At 35.2% G+C, this 16,464-nt stretch overlaps 2 protein-coding genes across 2 annotated transcripts; one reads left to right on the top strand and one right to left on the bottom strand.

Annotated features, from left to right (window-relative positions):
- Positions 1-320: 320 nt before the first annotated feature.
- LOC127872387 (S-antigen protein-like) lies at positions 321-1,316 on the bottom strand. The gene is made up of 2 exons (XM_052415718.1): positions 1,298-1,316; positions 321-727 (listed from the first exon to the last, which is right to left on the bottom strand). The coding sequence occupies exons 1-2, from the start codon at positions 1,314-1,316 to the stop codon at positions 321-323; spliced, it is 426 nt and encodes a 141-aa protein (XP_052271678.1).
- Positions 1,317-2,188: 872 nt separating this feature from the next.
- Positions 2,189-16,464, top strand: LOC127872386 (N-acetylated-alpha-linked acidic dipeptidase 2-like). Its single transcript, XM_052415717.1, has 17 exons — positions 2,189-2,502; positions 3,180-3,468; positions 3,839-3,964; positions 5,519-5,702; positions 5,976-6,066; positions 7,490-7,579; positions 9,183-9,268; positions 10,918-11,037; positions 11,926-12,011; positions 12,538-12,601; positions 13,009-13,171; positions 13,346-13,358; positions 13,597-13,617; positions 13,860-14,025; positions 14,279-14,360; positions 15,247-15,339; positions 15,551-16,464. The coding sequence occupies exons 1-17, from the start codon at positions 2,222-2,224 to the stop codon at positions 15,759-15,761; spliced, it is 2,166 nt and encodes a 721-aa protein (XP_052271677.1). The 5' UTR covers positions 2,189-2,221; the 3' UTR covers positions 15,762-16,464.

The raw sequence follows: 16,464 nt of genomic DNA, 5'->3' as shown, positions 1-16,464 counted from the left end.
GCACCCTCTTTATCGTTTGTATTGGCACCATCTTAATCGTCCGTATTGGCACCCTCTTTATCGTTTGTATTGGCACCCTCTTTATCGTCCGTATTGGCACCCTCTTTATCGTCCGTATTGGCCCCCTTTTTATTGTCCGTATTGGCACCCTTTTTATCGTCCGTATTGGCACTCTCTTTATCGTCCGTATTGGCAACCTCCTTATCGTCCGTATTGGCACCCTCTTTATAGACCGTATTGGCACCCCTTTTATCATTTGAATTGGCACCCTCTTTATCGTTTGTATTGGCACCCTCTTTATCGACCGTATTGGCAACCTCTTAATCGTCCGTATAAGCATCCACTTTATCGTCCGTATTGACACCCTCTTTATCGTCCGCATTGGTACCCTCTTTATCGTCCGTATTGGCACCCTCTTTATCGTCCGTATTGGCACCCTCTCTATCGTACGTATTGGCACCCTCTTCATCGTCCGTATTGGCACCCTCTTTATCATCCGTATTGGCACCCTCTTTATTGTCCGTATTGGCACCCTCTTTATCGTCCGTATTGGCACCCTCTTTATCGTCCGTATTGGCAACCTCCTTATCGTCCGTATTGGCACCCTCTTTATCATTTGAATTGGCACCCTCTTTATCGTTTGTATTGGCACCCTCTTTATCGACCGTATTGGCACCCTCTTTATCGTCCGTATCGACATCCTCTTTATCGTCCGTATTAGCATCCTCTTTATCATCCGTATTGACACCTTCTTAATCGTCCGTATTGGCACCCTTTGAATCGTCCGTATTGGCAACCTCTTTATCGTCCGTAGTTGTACCGTCTTTATCGTCCGTATTGACACCCTTTTTATCATCCGGCTATGGAGACCATCTTCAAATTGGTGAACACGTCAGAACGATATAGAAAAATAAGCCTTAATAGTTTTGCATGTTAAAAAATGTTACTTCGATATGTCAATTCTTTGTTTGTAAGTGTTGCTCATATGCAGTGTAGCTGTTTATTACAGCTTTTCACATAAGCTGACCGTGGTCAGCGTCCCATGAAATTTGAACAAAATTTCACGCCAAAAGGCCAGAAACTTTTCGAAATAGAAATCGCGCAATCTACAAACAGTTATCACGATTTCATTAATATGTAATTCAATTGACTTTCTATATTGCTAAGTTTAGGGTATGAAAAGGGATACACACGAGGGTTTTGCACCGATGTTAACTGCGTGTTCAGCATTAAACAATTTTATCTCTAATGAAAAGGCTTGAGTTATATACTCAAGTCTCGAAATCAATTAATACACTTTGTGTGAACCCCTTCATTATGAGAAGATTGTCAGCGCCAGATCGTTTTTACATATAGGCTATGCTCTCATATTTAGTAATAACTATCATATTGCATTCTGTGCACTAGTATATTTTAAATCATATTAGTATTGTTGTTCTCTATCCTGATTTTCGTTTTGACCATTTGTTTACTGTTAAACAAGAAAAAGTATTAACTTTAAAACAAGCCATCATTCCAGCAGTGGGATGGTGACCTCACTTTAACGCATAGCGCTCCATCCAGCAAAGTAGCAGTCAGTTTGCAGTCAGTAAAAGAATCGTTACATAAATGGTATCGGGTTTACTATTAGAACTTGAATTTTATTTTGACCACAAATATCGTAAATGAAGATATTCGGCGATATTTTTATGATATGTCAATGAAAGATTCTTAATGTGTTTTCAACAACTCCTTTATAAGATTTATTTCTGATTAATTTAATAAGAACTATTCCAAGATATTAACACATTTATTGAGCATAAGTGCGATGAATGCCGAAACTATTAATAATCGAATCAAATAACAATGTCGGCCACACCACTAAAACAGGCGCATTCGAATAACGCGCGTCTTAATATTTCACATATGTATGGATGATTAGCGTGTGGTTGATAAAACTTGTTTATTTTCACTTAATTTTCATTCATTTTTTTCATCGCTGTTCTGTATTTATAGATATTTGATCAATAATATCCAATAATGCGTAAAAAGCGACGAAATCTGGCGCAACACCTCGTTATAGATTTGCATGTTATGCAGCTATGAATTTCTGCAGAAAAAAAGCATTCGCTATCTTTGATCCCATTGATATAACTCTTTATCTTTCACCAACAACAGCCACAATCAACGCCGTATATACTTTTTAAAGATATTTCTTGTTTATATTGAGTACAAAACAAAGATGGATTCTTCGAGAGAACAAATGTTCACCTCGGTTGAAAAGACGACACATGGAACTAACAAACAACGCGTTCTTATCCTGGCACTTGTGGTTGGCGTCGGAACGTTTGCAATCGGCATTTTGATTGGTCGTTTTGCTACATGTCCAAAATCAGAGCCAGAAGTGAGTAAGCAATCAAGTTTGCCGAACGTCATAGATTTGTTAGGGCGAGACGAAGATGCATCAATAATCAGCGAAGTAATTGATGAAATAAGCTCGGAAAACATTCGAGATCATGTAAGGTAGGTATATGAAATTAAGATAAATTTCAAATCGTGTATTCAAATATTTGTATTAAAACATGCATATAAAATTAACATGACGTGATACACATAAGATGTATGTAATATGTCCATACATTGTATAATTAATAAGGCATGTATATAAGGCATTAATAAGGCAAGGTTCTTATTAGTTTCAGGTTGTTTTATCAAAAAGTATTTAAAGGAAAAGATATTGATTTTTTATGTTCATACGAGTACGATGTTATTTATATTATTAACATTATATTGAATGTACAAGAACTAATCCCTTATTCAACCGCGTAATCATAATACATAAAACAAGTTTATTGTGTATGTTTTCATAGATGTTGACATAAAGAATAGGTATACAACTCATATAAATATGGTTCTGTTGGGGTTCGTGATCTCATTTCGTTAAGAAAGGCGGCAACATTCATAAATAAATACAGGGACCGAGCTGCGTATCCGTGAATTGATTTACGAATAAAATCCTTTTTAGTTCAAGTTTTGTTTTGATTTATTTGAAGACTTAAGTGCATTATGTTTTATTTAAGTTTGTCATCAATCGGTATAGATTGAATACATAATAAGAAAATCATTATTTAAATAAATAATGTGTAGGAAATATTTAAACAGCCACTTAACTCTCCGTATTACGTTTTCTTTCTTGAAAGAACACTAGCAAAATACCCTCACATTGCGGGGATGGAAACAAGCCACGAACTAGCCCGGATGTTAAAAGGATTCTGGGAAAACGCGGGTCTAGATCACGTGACCTTGACGCCATACAACGTGCTTTTGTCGTACCCAAATATGTCGGATTTAAACTTCGTGGCATTGCTGGACGAAAACAACAACACAGTGTACAAGTCTAATTTGACAGAGGCAATATTAACAGCGGAGGAGAACACAACCAACGTGGTGCCGCCTTTCAATGCATTCTCTTATCCCGGCGATATAAAGGTTTGCCAATATATACAAGCTCCATTCCACACAATATAAATGAAACTCTTTTTAGAAGGGCATCCGTTTAAGTCTAAGTAGATGCGACTGGCAAGTCCAGCTTTTGTTTTGTTTTTAAGGAATGCAGTTAGTTGTGTTAATGTTCCACGGTGCTCTGTTCGAATTGAATATATGCCTTATTTTTACGAACAAAGACATTCATTCCAGCGGCAGATTTTACTCTGTTTAAATATTTAGCATTTAAAAACAATTATAAGGACGACTTAGTGTATATTATATACATGCGAGAAAACTGGTATACTATTGATCTATTTAGCTACCCGTTTATGTTTGTCTGTGTCCTGATATCCGCTTTGTCCTCATATTGAAGGGTGATATTGTGTACGTGAATTACGGCAGGGAAGAAGACTTTGAATACATAGAAAAGAACGCCAGCATCAGCGTAGCAGGCAAGATTGTAATGGCGCGCTATGGGAAAATATTCCGCGGAGACAAGGTAATGGAAATGCGACCAGAGCTTCAGATAAAATGCGTATCTGCGTATTTACGCATTGAAAAATAATAAAAAAACGCATTGAAAATCAGCCAGGTACGTAACGTTACGCAATACAAATCTTGGTACGTATTTTGAACCGATTAAAGTATTTTAAAGAAAGTCTGTTCATATCATCATTTTAACTTCTTTCCTTTGCATTTATTTATATAAATAACCAATAATAATATTTCAAGATTAAACACGCCATGTAATATATCAGTTATCTGTGTAAATAGAAAATACCCCTCAATATTCCTACGTATCCTTTATGGCTGAAACAAAGGAGTAAAATACGCTTTAACAATAATATCAGGGAGTAACATACCCTTTCGACTAAATCCTTATCTGGAGCTCTGAATGCGACACACGCGCATATATCCCATCATCAGACGTGCATTGTCGAAATAAACCGCCGTGGAATATATTTTCCTTTATTTCGGCAATGCTGAAATAAAGTTGTCACGCGAGCCGGACTCTTGTGTCAGTCATGTGTGGAGGATGGTCATATTACTCGGAATCAACTATAAAGTAATCATTTAAAAATCGAATCAGATTCAACAAAACAAACAATTTGATACCAAGATGCAATATATTTTAAACACAAAATGCAACACAAAAAGCAAAAAACAACATTTTTTTAAACAAATATTAAGTGCGCGTACTCATGACATCATTATTAACACATCAAACGACAAAAATCATATTCTTTCCCGCTAAAGCTGCAGTTTTTTAGTATTTTTGTTTCATTATTTCTTAAAAAACTGAGACGTAGATGTATGATAAACAGAAAAACAGGTTAGTGCCTGATCTTTTTGGAATATATTAGGCTCGGCACACAAAAAAATAAAACAAAGTTTGCTTAAAATAACATTGGGATTTTCAGTGTAGTTCTATTTTCATATTCTATTTTTAAAGAAATAATTGACGACTAAGAAAATTGATGGGATAAATCGCCAAGGCTCGTGGTTCAGATTTTCTAAGCCTCGCAAAATAAACTTCGCTTTATTCGGTACCGACCAAGTATTCTCTCTCTATTATATAATCCTCGCTCTGGGGAAACAGGTTTTAATATATGTGCGTTAATTATCGTCTCAGATAAGAGTGTGCAAACCGCACAGGATATTCATGGGCGACCATTTACAATTAAACCAGGTTTTTGCTTAGAATAGTCTTTCTTCAAACGAAAAATACCATACACGCGGAAAGAGTCGTCCCTGATTACCCTATGCGGACACTACGCACATACGATTAACTCTGTTTTCACATAGCGAGGCGTATATTTATAAGTATATTCTTAAGAAGCAAGTCTGAAAAATTGATTGTGTTGTTGATGTTTGTGAGGATTTGTTTTAGTTGTTCAAGATATGGTGTTTGGCGATGTATTGTTCAGAAATCATACGATTGTTCAGGCATATTGATAGTGATAGAAAAACTTATCATGTGATGCTAGAAGTATTGCTTCCATCATTTTTATCGCTAAAATAGTGCCTTAAATTGTTCAAACGTTTTAATCAGGTTCGTTTGTCGGAAATGAGAGGAGCAATCGGAGTAATTCTCTTTTCGGACCCAGCCGACTACACCAACGGCGATATCAACCAAGTATATCCAAATGACTGGTGGCTTCCGCCGTCTGGTGCCCAACGCGGCACAGTTTATATTGGAGTAGGGGACCCACTCACAGCAGACTATCCGGCAATAGGTTTTCTTATTTTATTTGTTGGTCAGTTCATTCTAACGACGCATCGACAAAAAGGGTTTAAATGAAAAGTGTTATTTTCAATAATTCGAAAATCTTAACAGATATTAAGTGTTAACTTACTTAACATGTGCAAATCTTAAATACCAGTCTCTTTATTTCTCAGACTACTGCAGTAAGTCTCGTGCGATCCCCGTCCCCCTACCTCCGACTGGCTTCTAGTAACAATATAAATATATAATATTATTGTTTAACTCAAAGAAGTTCTACTTACAGGCACTGCGAACCGGAAGTTGGATCCTTCCAACTACCTTCCTAGCATTCCCGTTCATCCCATCGGATACGGTATTGCAATACACTTGATGAGGTAGAAACATTATCTTTTACCTGGGTGGGTTTACTTTGTAGAGGTAAACCGTCGAATCCCTCCTCTCCGCTATAAAACGTACAAACTGCGATTGTTAAGTCTCACATGAAGCTCTTACTTCAACCCTTTTTTTTCTCAACCCATTTCACTCAATAAATTAACTAAATTATCCCCTTCCTGTTCACCCCATCCCAATTACCATTTTTACCTAATTTTTCCAATATTTCCCCCTCCTTATTTAACCCTTACTCAACCACCAGTTTCTAACCCACTTCTAACTCGCCATACCAACTAGCTCTTTCTCACGTCATTCTCACTCACTTCTGTAACTAAAATCTCATGATGTTTATCACTACTTTATCCCTAATTATTGTCAATCAATTCTCTCCATCTTTCTAAACCCTCTTACAAAAGAATCATCCTCATCGAACACCCTCTCTGTTCATTCCTCTGCCTTTTACTAAAATCCTCTCTTACGCACATCTTTTCACACATTCCTCTTACTCTATTTCCCCTTTCGTTCTTACCCTTTTCTAAGTCACTCTTTTAACTAAAGTTTCCCAATCTTGCTCATCGTTCGTTTGTCACCCCTTCACCTTTTACTCAACCAATCTTTCCAATCTGATTCTCACTCAGCCCTCTTCTTCTTACTCAACTAATTCTTTCTCATATCCCGTTTCACTCAGCCCTCTTCTTACTGTTCAACCACCTGTTTATCATCAATTCTGACTCAACTTTCATCTGTTACTTTATCATCTCTTTCTCACACCACGTCTCAGGCACCAATCTTAATCAATTCATTCTCATCTTTTTTTATTCACCCCTCTTACTCAATTCTTCTCATCCCTCTCATCCTCTTCGAAATCACCTTTCGTTATTTATTCACCGCCATCTTCCTCAGTAAACTCATTACTCACCCCTCAATCTGTTACTTTACCACCTCTCTCTGAACTCCCTTTCTTACTCCCATATATTCTTCTTATTCAACCACCTCTTTTTCACCACCTTCTCACTCAACCCTCCTCATCTTACTTACATCTTTTTATCCCATCATTCTCGTGCAACACTCTTACTCAATTTTCTCCAACGTTCAAATCACCCCTTCATGTTTTACTCAAACAGCTGTTATTAAACCACCTTTTTTCTCTAAGCCCCTTCATATCTTACTTAAATATCTGTTATTCAATCACCTTTTTCTCTAAGCCCCTTCATGTCTTACTCAAATATCTGTTATTCAACCACCTTTTTCTCTAAGCCCTTCTCACTCAATTCTCCGCCTTTTACTCAACCATCGTTTTCATGTATCTTCCACTCACAATCTTCATTCAATGATCACTTCATTTCTCCCTTTAATATCCTGGACATTGTCTGTATCAGTTATGTAGTGGAGATGTTTATTGTTTCTTTAATTCACTTTTGGCAGGTCGCTGAGCGGACCGGAAGTTAATGTCACGTGGAGGGGACTCATGAACACGACGTATCGCTTTGGGGGCGGCTTCAAAACCACAGGATGGTACACGAAATATTCAACTCTACATGCATATTATTTATATTTTAACATCCACTTTCAACAAAAACGTATTAGCGTACTAGCTTTTAATGTTTTGGACTTTCCGTAGCATACAAGGAGCATGACGTTGTTTTTTTTACTTTGCAAAAATTTGAACTGCTTCGACAATTATCATTATTCATATTTGATATAAGTCGTTGCGCATCTCGAGACCCACTGATTCTGACCTATTTCTTAAGTTTTACGAGTATGTAATCAGCATAAAACACAAGATGTGCCAACTAGTTCAACTTAAATTCAAAATTTCAACTTTTGCGATAAGTTATAAATTAAGATTCTTCAGATGTGACAGTTATAGCGACATCCGCTAATCGGTTAATAAGAAGATGAAAAAAACATGAACTTTCGGGACGCGAAAATCTCAACTAGAACAATTTTAGGGACTTTTAATTACAATTGTTTTATTCTGCCGAACCTTGTCACAGCAAATCACTTCCATTACAATCATTACTACCTAAAGCTTCGTCATGAAAAAATTTGAAAGACTTTGAAAGATCCAGAGATTTAAGAGATCAATTCACATAACGTCCGCATTGACATACACTCACGGACGAACGATTGCACATGAGAAATAATGAGTAAACACTAAATAAAAAGCTTGCGCAACTTATTTAATTTTGTCATTTGATGTCAGTTGATAAGATATAATTATAAAATCAACCTTCTGAAAGAACAGGAGTAATTTACTATTTTTATAAACAAACATGTGTCTGCAATTAAAACACAGAATTAATGCTAATGATCCGGATTATTTTTTTTCAAGCATGCGTTATTTTACTCACAGTATTAATGAACACATTTGACAAATGTTCATGGAATTAAATTGATTTAATTGTGCCTAAGTGCATTCGACAGACACAATTTTTTAAGATAAATATGAATACGAACATTTATTTTGGGAATGGAAGTACGTCAATAAATTAATAGTAGAATTGTTTTCTGGATGAAATCATTTTCCGATTTTTTTTATTATGCCATCCTTTATACTAGGACACGCAAATACAATTGGGCCTTTAAACCTTACATTTCTTATGATCAAAATGTATATTTATAATTGTAAAATGAAAAAAACTAGACCCACTCTTAAAGCGGCTACATCATACATGTCCTTACATGTCAATGTACTAAAGGGAATTAACTGTGTAAATGACATGCGTCAAAGTAATGAATGGGAACTTTTATTACCTCTTTTTCAGCAGTTGAGGCAAGAGAAGTCATGTTATTATCAAATTTCTCTCTGCCAAATATAGTTTGTATTGTTATGTAAAAGTTAATATTGTAAAAATGTACACATTTTTTGTTGTTTTATGCATTTATTGTTCGTTAACTATGTACGATGTGGAGTGGGATGCCCTCGACCCTCACACACCTATTCACAAGGATAATAAAATATATTGAACGGGAAAGAAAATATATATATATATATTAAGGCAATCCGATTTGAAAACGGGAGACCCTGCAGAAATTAATTAAATTATTTGAAGATTTTGAAAAACAATATGATCTACGATTGGACAAAAAGATTAAAATCGATTCTATGTTCTAGGAAAGCCCGTATCCACGTATCCACTAGCAATGGACGTGTGGACGTCTTCAACGCGATTGGAATCATGCGAGGAGAGATTGAACCGGGTGAGATTGGACGCAGTAAATAATCGTTGGAGTACTGTACAGAATTGTGTATTAAACATAAATTTATATTTTTTGAGCTTAGATATATTGAGTAAAGTTTTAAATGGTGTGTTTAACTTTAAGAATAAATGGTTTGATGCTAGATATGTGGAAAATGTATAATACATGATGTAGTGAGTCGATGGCGTGTTTAGTTTGACGTTAGATTTATAAAGAAGTGATATTAATAATACTTATAGTTTGATGTTAAATCTATCAATAAAAGTTCTAAATTATGTACTTAACAACAGATGAATATATTTTGACTTTATAATTATCACGTACAGTACTAACTTATGTATTAAGCCTACGATGGCTATGGTTAAACGTGAGGTTTATCAAGCAAATATCTTAATTATGCATTTAACCCATTTATGCCTAGTGGACTCTCCCATCCTTTTAAATATGATCAATTTATTTCCAAAATTAGGGATGTCTAGAATATTTATTTTTTATATTTAGAATATTTCTTACAGAAATTCCTTTAAGCAAACAGCGCAGACCCTGATGAGACGCCGCATCATGCGGCGTCTCATCAGGGTCTTCGCTGTTTGCCAAGGCCTTTTTTCTAGACGCTAGGCATAAATGGGTTAATCTAAGTAGTTTATAGTTTGACGTAAGATTTAATGATTAATTAATTATTATTAATGTAAAGGTTTACATTATGCATTGAACCTGTTTTGTCTATAGTTAGACGTTAGATTTAATGATGTATCAATTAATAAGAATATATCATCAATTATTCGAATTATGGAGTGCAGTACAAAATGATGTGTGTGTGTAACCTAAGTACTATAAAGTCAGACTTAAAGTAACATTACTACTCAAAATCAACGAACATTTCGTACAATATTTCGTAAAATAAACTTAAACAATTAAAAATCAGTGTTCCATATGGCAATTGCCGAAATTTCAACGCCAGATGTGGTCTGGTAAAATAGATGTTTGTAGATACAAAATGCTCGTTGTTTTTCCATTTTAATTTCACGCAACGATATCTATTCATACGACACATGAACACTAGCATGGTGTTCGTGTGTCGTATGAATAGATATATTCGCGGGAAATTAAAAAGGAATTAATTGTGTCCACAAATAAATAAAAACGAGCATTTTGTATCTACAAAAATCTATGTAATCATACCACATCTAGCGTTGAAATTGTGGATATTGCTGTAAGGAACACTGATTGTTTAGGTGTTAACTTTATTTTACGAAATACCTTACGAAATTTTCGTTGATTTTGAGCGTTATAGTGAACAATCAAAAGTAGTTCAATATTTTGTATGAGGAAAAGCCTTGTTTCAAGTTATTTTCACTTGGTCAGGAGAAAGTACCAGTAATTAATTACTCAAATCTCCTAACTTAATGCGACTGAACGAATACGGAGGTTAATGATGTCAACATTTCGTTCTTACTCAATGTTTTGCAATATATTTTTTGTTTCATGGTCTGGTCATTTATAACGTCAAGTTTTTGAAACGCCTGTCGCGAGAAGATTCCACCTAAGCAGAAGGAAAGCAGACCTTCAAAACTGACTCATCAAAATTCTGGATAGAATGCGCTGTTTCGTGAGAGCATTTTGAGGGATAGTTTCCATTTTTTATTTAGATCGGTATGTTCTCGTCGGTAACCATAGAGACGCGTGGGTGTTCGGCGCAGTGGATCCCGGAAGTGGCACGGCGGTCATGATGGAGATGTCACGCGTACTGGGAAACCTTGTGAAGTCAGGTATTATTAATTATTTTTAAAAATGTAGAGATTACGATGAGTTGAAAAATTGAAATCAGTTAATATATCTGGGCTTAAAAAACAACAAATATGAGTCTTGGTGCGCGGGTTGTAATGTTAATCGGGCAAATACACTTATTTATTTGTTTTCGTAACTAACGTGGTATTTTATGGATCCGATAATCGCAATTCTATGTCGTTATTTTTAACATACAAAATGGAAATGACCGAAAATACGATAAAATTACGTCATGAAAATCAACAAAAAGATGACGTCATTGCACTGGGCGCATGACATAAATTAAATAATTATAATAATAATAATACCATATGGTTTATTTTGCTAATGTACGTCTGATGACAGGATAAAAATATGTTCGTAAAGTGGTCTCTAAATTCAGTCTGTGTTGTGAATAGGACACTTCCCATTCGACGCTTTACACGCACAAAGTAGTGCTGCATTAAGTCGTCCTGATTGACAGGCTGATCTTCTCCCTAAATACCGCCATCTATTTTTTTTATAAAAAACGCTTTATACAATTCTTAGTCAAGTTGCAAAATTAATATCAATTGTTTGAACAGTCTAAACAATTTGTGTGAAATTAACCGATGTTTCTTACCATTTGTTAATCAACATTTAGGAAATCAAGTGTGAATTTTATAGTGATAATTTCGTACTTAATTAAAACTATTTTAACCAATTTCAAATGTAAAATTTGACAAAAATTGTTGCGTACACACTATACATTTAGTGCTAACAATTTATATTTTAATTCTAACATTATTCAGATGATGGGTTATCAAACTTTCTATTTATCGGAAGTCCGCTCTGGACGATTTACAACGATTCATAGACTATTACGTATGAGATTAATATTCTGCCTTCAGGCAGGTGGCGTCCGAGGAGGTCCATCCTGTTCTGTAGCTGGGGAGCAGAGGAATATGGGCTCGTGGGGTCAACGGAATGGGTTGAGGTAGCCTTTATTTTTAGAACGGAGTAAATCGATGTAAAATTCAGCATTCGAAAAGAGTGTGTCACGTTAGTATTTAGCTTTAGAAATGATTGGTTTGAGGACGCTTTTAGCTTTTAGTTTTTGAACGCATTTGTTTCTAGGTAGACTTAAACTTTATAACGGAGTCGATCGATATAGCCATCAGCCCATGAACTTTGTAGGTCAATGTAGACTTTGGAATCAGTTTTAGTTTAAAACGGAGTGGGTTGCAGAAATTTTAAGTTTTTTACGGGGTGAGTCGAGGTAACGTTTAGTTTAAGAACGGAGTGGGCCGGGGTAGTCTTCCATTTTAGAAAGAAGTGGGGTTTGAGTAGCATTCCGTTTTTAAAACGGAATGGATTGATGAGATCGTAAGGTTTTTAACAAACAGAATTTAATGTAGTGTTTGGTTGTTTGTATGATTAATAGTTTAAACTTCATTTTAAATATACATTTTTTTATGTTGCAATTTTCGATCAACAGTTCTTGAAGATGTTTAGTTTTTCAGCACTACACAAAAACACTAGGTGCCAGAGCTATTGCTTACCTGAATTTGGACGTTGTCGTGCAAGGTAAACATTAGACAAACTGCTTTAAGTATTTACCAGCATGTTTTCGTAAAACAAGGCGTTTTTGTCATTCAAGTTCTTTTATTAAAAAAGATAGGACACTTGTTGGCATTTCAGAAATAGTTTGAATTACGGGGTTCACATTTTCACTTGTAAGCGAAACAGTATTACAACCATTATATTGAACAAAAAAGAAACACGTCAGAATTGACAAAACATGCGATAAATTCTTAAAGTTGTTCAGACTTTATTGAACGACGACATGGGCTTGTTCAGTTTTGGAAAATGTAGCGAATGAAATATCATCTTAAATATCGTTATAAGAATAATTGCAATAGTTGTATTGCATGTAAAAAATGTGAAAATGTCATAAATTACAAAAACGATCTTACAGTACTTAATGACACCAGGTAACTTCTCTCTACTGGCACGAGGTACGCCTATGATCCACAACTCCTTGTTCGCCGCAACCAAGATGGTCCCCAACCCCAACAGCGCGGAATTTGCGGCGGGCCGGAAGTCCGTGTATGACACGTGGTTAATGGCGTCTCCCGGGAAACGAGGAATTCCGAGGTATGAAAATAAGACGAAAGATTAATCGAAGTGTTTCTGTATTACTTGAACATAATAAATGGCAAACTCGCTTATATGGATCGTTTATTTGATGTCATAACTTTATTATTTCCGCGAAATTCTGCATTAGATTTGTAAAATGTTAACACACGGTTACTGAGCATAAAAAACAAGGACATATGTGTCGGTAAATTATCGACTTTATGGCCACAAATGACCATAAAACATACATATTGTTTACGAGGGTTACATTGACAATCGATTATCTACCGTAACAAACACATTTTTTTTATCTCGCTTCATTTTGGAACTAAAATAGGAAAGCAGAAAGTAATACAATTTCGATACATAGTAGCGGAACTAATGATGCTTAAGATTTTACTTAACAAGCAATTTAAAAGTACATGGATAAATGTATCCATCAGATAATGGACAAGGGATTTAAGGTATTCTGTATACTACGCGCTAGATGCATAGTGTATGTATCATATCTTCTTTACTATGACAACAACTCTATAGTATTGCAACGAATAATCGATCATTCGAGTCGATTCTATTTGATTGCCATCTTAAAATTGTATGTATGGTACAAAAAGCTAAAAATGGATGTTCAAGTATCGACAATCGAACCTGACCGTTCAAAATTGGTCAATGTCTCGTGATATCTCATTGCTTTTTCCTTCTTGAGCTCCACAAAGCAATCGGACAGATCTTAGTCCACATGACGCGCCATCTTGCGGACAGTTTGATCATACCGTTTGACGTCACAAACTACAGCGCAGTGTTACAGGAACTAGTTTCGGAGTTTCTTGGACGTTTTAACGGATCACTTTCTACTCAACACATGCGTGGTGGTAAACCATCTTGTCTAAACTTACTTTTCATCATTACAACACCTTCTCATTATCCAAATTAAAATATCAAAATGAATAAAGATCTACAATCGAGAAGTCTCGCAGATAATCGACTCGATAAACGTATGGTTAATCTATAATAGAGAGCAATCGAGTTATCTCCCTTTCCAGTGATTATATAACGACTTATTACACTGATAACAAAATAATTAATATACCCCAAATTATGTGTTGGTTTTTGTTTGAATCCCAGAACTTCTTCGGGAAGCGGCGGATAACTTTACAAAGACTGCAACGTCGTTCTCCGAGTCTATCCAACAAGCAAATCTTACTAAGTAAGACTATTTTTGTGAAAATCAGTGTTCTTAGTGCGTACATACTTTCTTTTCCTAGTATCAGTTCGTTTTTTATCTTTTCGTTTAAAGTTCAAAATGCCAAGTTAAAAACGCACTGCCAGTTTGTAATACCATAAATTTCAGCGAAATCAATTATTTTAGGTATTATTTATGCAATGAAACAAGTTGTTGGGATGTCTCGAAGAAGCTCTTTTTGTCATTGTCTGTCTTTTCTTGTAGAAAAAGCATTTAAGGTGCCATTTTACCTCGAACAAGTGCTCGTTAACATAGAAATACACAGAAAGAACAAAATATAATTTACAGCAAACTGTATTGGGTATTGTAAGGTAGATTGTTGACCATTGTTCCGTCCCGTCGTATGGCAAACAGCTTTCACATATAAAAAGAGCATTAATTATTTATTTTCAAGTTACCGCATGATAACATAAGCAAATACACATTCAAAAATTAACTCAAAAGTATCTGTAAACATTCCAATTTAGAGAAAGTGGTTGTATTTAAAATAGGCAGGTTGGACGGTAATCATGGTAAAACATGGATCAGCCTAGTAGAACGTATAAAGCGTTCCGCGTTCGTAAAAGTAAACGTTAGTGATTGTATTAAAATGTATGATGACATACATAAATAAATAACTTTATCGGCCCGTTTGATACTGGTCGGCAAATGTATCACTTCATACTAAATAACTCTCGAGTATTAAGTTTAAAGTAATTTCCGTACACAATCTTGAATTCAACCAAGACATAGCAGTAATTAAATTAAGTATAAAACCATTGAAAAAATAAACCTGCTTATTCAATTTGAACTTATTTTCAAAGCAAAGTTATTTTCTAGTAGATAACATTTGCACTCAATTTTCCTACAGCCCGTACGTCGTGCGGCGTATCAACGACCAGCTGATGCAGCTGGACCGGGCGTTCCTGGACTCAGCAGGTCTCCCGGGCAGGCGTCTCAAGCGGTGAGCAACTGTTCTTATTAGAGTGTTGAGCTTGAAGCTGATTATTTAATTGATCCAATTATGCTTACTATATACATAGTTGGTACCACCATGGGTATATTCAATTCAGAATTCAGTGAAAACTCCGCCGTGTCTAACGCTATATGTACCAAGAAAACAGAATAAAATGACAGTTATATATTATAACTAAAGCAATTCAATTATCTTCCAGTCATATCCTGTTGGCTGAGAGCATTGTGGACAATTACGCCGGAAGTAGCTTCCCCGGCCTCTCCGACGCCCTTGTGCAGATACAGAAGGGACACAACGTGACGGAACAGTGGGAGATCGTACGTCAACACTACTCCGTCATCCTCTTTACGATCCAGTCAGCAGCGTCAACGCTGAAAGACGTCACCGACTTCATGGTCGACTACTATTAAGTGAAGCATGTTTTCATGCTTATAACCGAATATATTGATAAGAATATCCTGAAAGAAATCCCGGTGAATGTTACAGAACAGAACAGAACAGACAGTTTATTAAGACTTATACAAATGTACATCGTCTAAATACATGAAATATAATACAAAATATTGTCATGTGTCTTTATATAACAACTTATAGGTTATAACAAAATGTAATCTTACAATTTGAAACAAAGTATAATTAACAAAGTAATACGAATTTATATTACATAGTTTAATATCATTTCACAGGCAGTAAGGAAAAACTAGTTTTCGTTGACAAAATTATTTGTGATAGAATATCTAACGGTAAGAGCTTCCTTCATATATTTACACAAATTAATAATTTCAATTTTACAAGTTGAGTTCAATAAAGAATGTAACTTAAAAACTGATGGATTCACATAGTAAACAGGTTTTATATAGTTTTGCCTTATTTGACGGAAACATGGACATGTACATATAAAGCAGATAGTGAATAATGAACAGGAAGTAGTATGCCTGTTTGATTTTGGTTACAACCAAAGTATAATTATATTTGTTATATTTTCGAAAGTGATACCCACGAGTAAACATTTTCACTTAATTTTAATTTGATTTATTTTTTTAAAGAGTATTGTCTAGATACCACTTCAATGAAATCGATTTTATTTTAACAATAAAGATTGCAACCTTTCAA

Source organism: Dreissena polymorpha, chromosome 3 (genome assembly GCF_020536995.1).
Source record: "Dreissena polymorpha isolate Duluth1 chromosome 3, UMN_Dpol_1.0, whole genome shotgun sequence".
Taxonomy (NCBI): Eukaryota; Metazoa; Mollusca; class Bivalvia; order Myida; family Dreissenidae; genus Dreissena; species Dreissena polymorpha.
The sequence above is the reverse complement of the archived record's forward strand: the minus strand, read 5'-3'. Positions and strand labels throughout refer to the sequence as shown.